Source organism: Rhea americana, unplaced genomic scaffold (assembly GCF_003343005.1).
Source record: "Rhea americana isolate MKP2758 unplaced genomic scaffold, rheAme1 scaffold_202, whole genome shotgun sequence".
NCBI lineage: Eukaryota > Metazoa > Chordata > Aves > Rheiformes > Rheidae > Rhea > Rhea americana.
The window spans coordinates 1055211-1064838 of record NW_028186173.1 but is presented as its reverse complement, the minus strand read 5'-3'; the positions used below and the strand labels follow the sequence as shown (position 1 = coordinate 1064838).

The 9628-nt window shown below is 35.9% G+C and overlaps 1 protein-coding gene across 1 annotated transcript in view; it reads left to right on the top strand.

Annotated features, from left to right (window-relative positions):
- RSRC1 (arginine and serine rich coiled-coil 1) overlaps positions 1-8931 on the top strand; it is a 170381-nt gene extending 161450 nt beyond the window's left edge. The window contains exons 9-11 of the mRNA XM_085304060.1: positions 3675-3781; positions 4732-4881; positions 6090-8931. Of these exons, the coding sequence (XP_085160186.1) occupies positions 3675-3781; positions 4732-4881; positions 6090-6182 (350 nt within the window). The 3' untranslated portion in view covers positions 6183-8931. The remainder of the gene's footprint in view (positions 1-3674; positions 3782-4731; positions 4882-6089) is intronic.
- Positions 8932-9628: the final 697 nt, after the last annotated feature.

The window sequence follows — 9628 nt, the reverse complement described above, 5'->3', positions numbered from 1 at the left end:
CCGCGCCGCGCCCGCCCGCGCCTCCCTCCGCGTGTCACGCGTTATTGTCAGCAGAAAATATCTCGGGAAATCAGTTTAGCCGTAATTTTTATTGCAGATAGGAGAGCCTATTTATAAAAAAAAACCGCCCTCAACAAGCCCTAATACAATATTAAGTTTATTTTTTTCGCTGTAACACAGTAAAAAGACTTGCTGTGCAATGAGTTAGTATTGATTTTTTTTGTCTGTAGCCTCTTAGCTTTCTGACTCCATTATTTTTGATTTTACTATGAAATACATATCCTTTCTACTGACATCTGACAAATAACATATGGAAGTCATTTTATCTACCAATAATGTGTTTGTCAAAAATACCATACGCTAATGGATTATGCTTCCTCTAGTCCATTTTCCCCAAGTTAATGTCACTGATGTAATTCTAAAAACACTCAGTGATTTTTGTCTCACTTAATGATTTGTCATTCCTATAGGTTTGTGTATGATTCACGTAAAATACTGTAACGGGCTAGGAACGTACAAAAGGTATTAAGAGCTGCGCAGCTGATTTTAAATCCACGTTCAGCTGCCTTTCTCTGGTGTCCGGTTTTAATTCCGTGACTAGCAAGTGCACTGGGCGTTCTTTTATTTACGCTCAGACCAGAGGGACCGAGGGCTCGGCAGATGATCGCCCCTCTCCGCCAGGGCAGCGCCGATGTGTTTTCATGCTTCCTGTGGGCTCTTCCTGGGCACTGCTTTGGGGACAGAACTTTCTGAAAACCAGGAATCTTTTGCAGCAGTCCAGCAGAACTGTTAGCCACAAGCTGAACAGTCACCGAGGGATTTTTTCCTTCTAAATCCCAAAAAATCAGGCTGACGTGCGTACTTGGGCGCTGTCCCATGCGGTGCCAAAGCCAAGGCTTTGCCGAGGCCACCAGGGAGCCCGGCCCGGGGCACCCAGGACCACGTCCCTCCCGGTTATCGCCACTCGCTCCAGCGCCCTCTTTTTAATCCAAAGTACCCGGTATCGCTGCAGTCCGTAGGCGGACGTTCTTCCCTCAGGGGAGACCAGGCTGGGGGGTTATCGTAACATTCAGCTTCCTGTGTATTTCCTACAATGCTACAAATCCCTTGCTCAGCTTCAATGAGATTATTAAAATGCCAGGTGTGAGGTCATTATTTGAAGCAGTTACAGTGCTTTAAGTAGTTACCCAGACTCRGCAGTCAGAGTTGACTTTACACACGTTCAACATACTCAAAAATAGCTGGCATGTCCCTGATTTTTCAATTCATCATATCCATAAAGGCGAAACTGTGTTCTCAAGTTACTCTTAACCAACAAGGTATCTTCTTGTTTGCTGCTTAAAATTATCTACCTTTTTCCCTGCCTCTTGTCTCCCTTACCTGTTTTCTGAATGTTCTTCACAACAAAAGCTGTCTACTGCTCGCTGACACGGCGCCTCAGTCATTTCACATTGGCCCCAGTTGCTGGTGTGTAAAACAAGTGGCATTCAGAAGTAAATGAGATGGAGGATAAGTGGGTTAAAATTGTAAAAGAAAGCAGAGAGTTAGAAGAATGAGTTAGAAATCCAAGGTTTGCTAGTCACTGCAGTTAGATMTAGAAGGTGAGGAGAATTAACTGAGGTGTGAATCTAAAGATGCAGAAAATGCAACAGGCAGTAAAGCAAATACTTTTTTATCAAATATGCTATAATGAACAACCCATTTTACCCATGATTTTGATTAAGGGGTTGGTAAATCAGTGTCGGCATGTCCATTCCAGGAGTATTTCAGAGCTGTCATGAGTTTGTTCATCTGAAGCTCCACTTGGTTGTCATTAAAAGTCCAAAATGAGTTTTCAGTGGTTAGCYATTCTAGAAAGCTGTAAATTACATTCATTTTTTTCCTCAGGCAAAACTAAAAGCATTTTGCAGCACGTGTGTAGATTTGCATGCATCTAGACTTAGAATTTTGTATACATAAAAATAATWTGGTACTTCTGAGCTTCTGAATAGTTCTGCAAACTGTTTTGGCCTGCAAGCTCTTTTCCTGATTTTAAATATTCTTTGATTCTTTAATGTTTTATACACACACATATGCTACAAATACTTACTTTAAATTTGTTTTACCTACTCTTAAAATTACTCTTGCCTATTTATGAGATTTTCCATCAAACTTCAGGTATGTGAACAAATGGCACTGTCTTATCCTATACTGCTTTTTCCTTACTTTCCTTGGCAATCTCCTTTTTACTTTATAGCTTAAGGTTCTGTGACTGATAAACTGATCTTCACACGACCAGATCCCTCAGCAATACAAAACTGATCTACATAAGGCAGAGGTAGACATATATGCAGTTTCTTTCAAGTTTATACTGAAAGCTGTTGAATGAGACAGCGCTGAACTTTTAGATGGTGCAAACATATGATATCTGCTCTGACATAAAGCCTGTCAGTACAAAACAGTTTAAAAACAAATTTGAACCAGAAGAGAGTTCATACTAGATCAGCACTGCGCATCATGTCAATACAGYATTGCAAGTCTGGCAGCAGAGCTTCAGAGGTGATTTACTGTTTTGTTGAACTGTGGCTTAAGTATGAGGTTTTGTGTTTCAAGCAAGCTGATTTTACTACCAGCTTTTGCTGAAAGAAGTAAAGCTGGACTGCATGACAAGCATGTGCGAGAGAAGAGAAATGTCCCTTTGGCACTGCTGACTAGTACATCAGCTTAGCTATAATACGAAACTTCATCATCATTCATCAGTAATTTGATAAAAAGGGTGAATTTCTGCTAGGATATTAAGAATCTTACATTATGAAGAACTTCTGGTTTCCTACCAGTCTAATCTATCCAGAAGATCATCCCACTGAATAATGAACTTAAAAAACATACCTGACAATACCCGGGTTGTATTTTTACTAAGTTTTACCATAACTACTCTTTTTCACTAAAACATCACTTGGAGCTACATTCTTTTCCTCAACAAGAAATCTCAACCAGGGCTACACAGGTATCTGGTGAAATGTGCATGCATTGTGTAAGACCTCAGAATACAGTAACGAAGCAGTGTTGCTTATTTGAACAGCTGCCATTCCCATAGCTTTCTCCATTTAGTCAGCTAAGAAACATACTGGCACACAACATATAGTATCTATATCTTACAGATGTTTTATTACCTCATACAAAAATACAATTCAGAAAATTCTACTTTTTTTGTCAAAATCATTTCATAGTGTAAATGTTAATACAGAACTAATTACTTAGCTTGTTTTAAGAAGAATACAGATGGGTCATCCTTCTGACATCAACCACTGAAGTCAAATTCACCTTCTTACAAGCAGAAATATTTTACTAAAATGTACAAATTTTACTCCACTAAATTGTCTGTACTGAGAATCCTTAACTTTTCCAGGAACTTCTGCTATAAATCTAGCACAGTTATCCCATAAAAACTTAGCTAGCAAATTCATCAGTTAGCACCTTGAATTATATCACATATTGAGCCAAAACGGCCAACTCACTGTTGTTATTTTTACTAAAGAAGGGAGTTTTTCTCTGCAACAGATTATTTTAGCTTGCATTACAAGTTTTTTTTTTTTCTGCTATATGGTGTAAAATATATTCAAGGTATTGCTTAGACATAGCATTTATCATAGGCTTACACTGATGTATACTGACATTACAACTTCTTTTTGTAGACCAAACCACCCTAGTAGAGCAAGTCAAACGAGTAAAAGAAATTGAAGCTATTGAAAGTGACTCCTTTGTTCCACAGACATTCAGATCAAGTAAAGAAGTCAAAAAGGTAAGTTTTCAATATCCTTTCTTTGTACACAATCCTTTCAAAGTCAGGTGGAAGATGCACTATTAGTATAGTTGCCACTGATGAAAGCATCGATGTCGACAATTCTAAATCCCACTGTTGGAGTCAGTGTTCAGACAATTCTCCAAAGCGCTTAATGTGGTGGTGAAGGAAGAATGTGCTTAGAWGTGTGAGAAATTTCAATGAAATAATCAAATGCTTTGACTATATGTTCTAATCATGTAGATTCTTTTAAAATCATATAAAATCATGAAGTGTTTTTAAGGAAAAGCAGAATAATTAAAATGCAAAGGTAATCAAACATTTACATTGTAATTAAAAGGAGAGATCAGTATTTTTAATTCTGCTTAACTGAAGCCAGACTTTAAAGCTGTATTTACTCATGGAAATAAATGGCATAGTTTTCAGAAAACTTTCCGCAAAACTAACTTCAGACATCCAAGTTTCAAAATTTTGGCCAATAAGTCTTCTAAGAGAACCCAGACACTTCTGTCTTTGGAAGAAGCAAGCAAAGCCTTGGTTTGTTTTTTCCATTTGACAGTAAAATGTTTTAAATTATCCCTCTGTGTTTCCCCAAGAACATACACATTACTGTCTTTYCAGAAGTCTTCGAGAAGTTCATGCAGCTTCTTAAGAAAAGTGATCTAAAACCAAAAGCTACTGTTCTGCAAGGTTGCAAATTGCTCTGTTTGCTCCTTTTGCAATTTGGCAACGCCTTGTGCTTCACTTCGTATGTTCAGCCTGGACATCAGTCTGTGTCCAGGCAGCTCCAGCTAAACATTCAGAGGGGTGTTTGCATGAGGAGCCTTTAGTGGGCATATGCTGCAATGCGAAGAAGTCGAACTCTGAGCTAAGGTACTGCCGTGTCTCAGAGTCTGAGGAGCAGCCTTGCTATTGCATAGTGATACCCAGATGTATTTCTTTCTTTTTAGACAACAGAACCTACTGAACTAAAGTATGAACCTGTAACTGTAGGAGTGGGAACTGTTGATGCCCCTGCTACTGAAAAAGAAACAGCAACAACTGCCAGCATTCCTACTGCTATCAAATATCAAGATGATAATTCTTTAGCACATCCAAATGTAAGTGTGTTGATATTTACTTTATCTTTAGAGAAAAACAGTCCACTGAATGAAAGCAGGTTCATATGACCTAACTATTTTTGTTGTGTTGCTTATCAAATAATCTGTTATCTGAAGACTACTTACTAATGAGCTTATCATTGGCTCAAAAAGGATGACGTCCCTTGCATAATCCAAAAGAGAAAAATTACAAAAAACGTTTACCAACCTTTTTGACTAAAAGCCAAATGAATGTGAGTGAAATTTTTTTTTCTTTTCTTTTGTTTTCTTTTTTTAACTTTTCCTGCTGATATTTTTGCTGAAGYTTTGTTCCTGGATCAGTCACATGATCTGAAGAATAAAACAAATGCTGTAGAACAGAAATGCAAAGCAATTACTTAGCAATTTAGCAGAATTAGATGGGAAAATTCAGTAGTGAACACCTGGATGAATGTTTCAGGATTTTCACAGGATAAATTATGCTGAGTTGTTGATCAYTGTAAACCACAGGATAAACTTTCTTATTTCTAAGTTCTATTTCCAGTTACACAATATAAAATGAGAAAAAATATACAGTCCTATTCTTTTATCCAGTCAAAACATTAAGCTCTGTTAAAAAGTGATGTAGTTTTAGAGTTACATACACATTTTAGAATGAAKTAGCATGATAATTTAGTGTAGGAGAATTTAAAAATAAAAAAGTTCAAGAAAAAATGCTTTTGATTTGTTTTGTTTTTGAAAGCTGATGGAGGACTCAGAACTTAACTGCACTTTATGAAATTCTAAAGCTTTAACTATGTGACAGGCTTTTTCAAGATGTGATTTTTAAACCAATGTAGTTAAACTTAGGCAARTTCCTTTGTGGACACTTAATTTGAAATAAGAGTATTCACAGTAGATTTTATTTTTTAATTAGYATGGTAAAATGATTTACTCAAAACTAATACAAGTTTTGAATAATGAATATGGTTACTGAAGACAGAAGACCTGCATAATATGACAAACTTGTTGTTTCAGTAGGAGACTTAAGTAGAAATTTCTTGACTTTCAACTTATTAAAGTCTCAGCCTTTACTGCTGTATTTATGTCAGCTTTTTGTTTTAATGCCGGTACGCAGCTGTGCTTTTCTTAGCATTGAAATAGTTGATATATATTTTGTAAGATTATAACAAATACAGATAAAGCTAACAGAGTTGTGCCTACTTTTCTCCTCCCCATTCTCCCCACAGCTATTTATTGAGAAAGCGGAAGCAGAAGAAAAGTGGTTTCAGAGGTTGATCGCGCTTCGGCAAGAAAGGCTCATGGGCAGTCCAGTGGCCTGAGTGAACTGCTGTGAACATCACACAGGAATTCTCTGTGATGCTAAGAAATCCTACCACTRTATTTCTCTTTTCAGGCGATTTTAATACTCAGCAAGTTGTACAGAGAATAAGTATTTCATCTGAATAAACTAAAATGGTCTGTCCTCTTTTTCTTTTCCCCCCTAATTCATTGCTGGGTTACTTGTATTGCTAAACTACCTGCTGTGGAAGGGAAGGCTATCATGGCAGTGTAATTTGCTTTTTTTTGTACTGAATTTCTCTTGTGTGCAAAAGACTTGATAGCCCAATCAAATATATATGTATAAATATATATATATATATATGTCCATGTAGAAAGGTAAAACTAAAACTGTCCAAGAAAGTTCAGATTTACCAGTGCTGGTACAGGAGTGCAGATGATACCTCCCCGGGCCATTAGATCTTTTGCAGCTGAGGAAGGATTCAGGGCAAATTATATTGCTGTTCTCTTTCCTTCCTTCATTTTTCTCCTTGCTGAGGGGACATTCTAAACTGCTGCATTCATCTGCCTGCTCCAACCTTATCCTGGTTCCTCACTTTGGCCTTGAGTAGAAAGAAACCTTTGTTTTAAATTTGCTCAAACATCTATATTCTACTGTTAGRATACTGTAGAGTCAACAGATATAATTAAAAATCATGTTATTCTTTTAAACAAATTTGTATTAGTTTTCAGCAGGTTTCAGTATTTTTTAGGTATTTTTAAGAACATTAAAATGATGAATATTCTGGAAAACCTAGCTTTCTAGGAACTCTCAATGGCAAATAATATAAATATTATTGTGTGTATCAGTAGGAACCTTTACTGAACAAGACTAGTGGCATACCTATTTCTAGGCAGAGTGACTGTTTTTAGGATATGAAGTTTCCATTTGTTAAAATGTGACTTTAAAGGATGAGATTAGTCAAATCTAGGCTACTAYCCAGCTTTTCTCATGTACTCCAATTAGTACATTAAAAAAAATCCACCTACTATCCAACTAATACTAGACACCATCCGAAAAAAACCCAAAACCCAGAAGTATTTCTTCTGAGGTGTCTGGCAAATCTGTGGGAAAACTGTAACATCAGTGAAAGATTAAAATAAACCTTACAGGTCTGGACATACCTCWTTGAAAATGACATGCATCATCTTCCTGTTTGAATGAAGAAATTMATTTTTTTTTAATGTTGCTTTTCTTTGTTCTCAGATTTGTCGTGAAAAAAAATGGAGGGTGGAGGATTCTGGAAATATACKTTAAATGATCATTTTATTGCTTAGATTAATGCTGTGAAAGGAAAATGTATTATAARTATGCTGAAATGCAAGTTTAATTTTTCTTTACGAACTGTTTTACTGAGTCCTGCTTTAAAATAGGTGTTCAAGACAATTTTGTCTGCAACTAAAGGGGAAAAAAAAGTTTTATTTCAGCATTTTCAAATRGGTACCATTTGGGAATCTTCTGTTTTCTAATCTCCTTCTATCTATCTTTCATAGCAAATAAAAACTGTTTGATCCTTGTATAGGGTAAGGATTAAATTCCTCTTTTTCAAACACTATGTCAGATAATTTTTGTATTTTTATTTTGTGCAAAATAATTTCTTTTATGTAGTTTGCAATCCTATAAAATATTTAAAAATTCTAGAAACCACTCTGTTATAAGTAAGTGACACTTAGCAGTGACAACAAGATGTACCTACTATTGCTTATCTGTCCATAAAAAAATTGCCTAGCAAGTCCACACTGGAAAATTGTGAGCAAGATCTGAATAGAAAATGCAAAGCGCATTTAGATGATCTGAAATAAACCGAAAAGTTAAATACAAAGCCCTGTAGTGAAATACTCCAAACATAATTTTGAGACACAAAGCAAATCATTGTCATACTGATTTTTATAGTTCCATTGGTAGATTAGCAATTAGAAGATCAGATGACTTCCCCAGTATCTATGTGAAAATAATTTATTGAAGAAGCCAATTTTTCTGTTACAGGGTTTATATTCCATCATCCTGTCCCAAATCACTTTGAACATTCATTACACATAYTTGAAGTTTATGATACTACTGACGTGGAGAGAAGAAGGAATGGTCAGGATTGGGTGCATTGTTTTCTACTAGATACCATCTGTTACAAATTAGAAAATAAAACATACCATCCTTCTTGTTATGTAACACAAACCTGCAAATTCATACAATACAGATTTTTAAAGATGCTTCCCTAACCAGGTCAGTGATGCTTAAGGCTGTGTAATTGAGGTAGAGGTCATGTGGAGCAGACTCTGACAATCTTAGCAAGGCCAACCGTTGTATATTGCAAGAGATTTAATCTAATTGTGCTGGATCCCTTGTTGTGTATGACTAAGCTGAATATTCAAACCACCAATCCTTGTAATGTTAATGATCTTTTGTGAGATTCATTTGCATTGAAACTCAGTGCTTCCTGATGTTGAGCCCTATCTTAAGGGTGCTGGATCAGTGTTCTGTGATGCTTGCCACTTTGAGAGCCTTCCATTGTTATGATTCTACAACTTATACTACTAGCAAAAAGAGAAGCTGTTCCACTGAGTTTGCTCCTGTACAGACAAGCAAAGTTTATATAAGGCCAGTCTATACAGGGTCRTCATAGTTAATTTTTAGACTACAGTTTTAGACTGCTCTTGACTGAAGTTGTGTAAATTCTCTCTTTCATTATTTTGCCTTTTACTTTAACAGTGTCTTATGAATTATTAAAATAAATTATTCATTTTCCTGTTCAAGGTAAGCAGATAAATTTGTGTCTCAGAAATGAAACAGGTAAGTAGGCAGCAACACCAGAAATAAACTTCATTCTATAACCAGCTATGCAAGAATAAGGAGAATCTTGAAAAACTTACTGATTAAAATTATTTTACAAGACTTGGGCACATTTTAAATGGGTTAATAGTTAATATCCAAATATGTTTGTTGTCTACAACCTCCACATATAGGCATTTTTCCATGAGGAAAATACAAATGTGTTACCTAACTAGACAGCTAGATACAAATACCATTAACTATGTCTTAGCATGGACATGAAACTCATATTAATAATTACAAATTAATCACCATTAACCTGGGAAAATGTATTGCTGACTCTAACTGCATGCTTTTCCTAATTCCAAAACAGAGTCATGTTTTTCTGTAATAACTATACTTTCTTAGAAGCTTTACTTCTAAGGTCTTCTCATGTAAAACATTAATATTTAGGACTCTTGCCTGTGAAATTTTTTTTTTTTTTTTGTCATATGTTCCACTTTTTTCAGCACTTCTAGTGAAAGTTAATGTATTCCTGATTAGGAAAATGAGAGAAACAGTTGTTTGTTACTCAACTAAAACATAGGACTGTTAAGCATGGTGTGCAGTTTTAAGGCCGTTAGAGCTGCAATAGTGTTTTGTCATTGAGAATTTCTGATGGTGTCTCTCTGACATGATAAG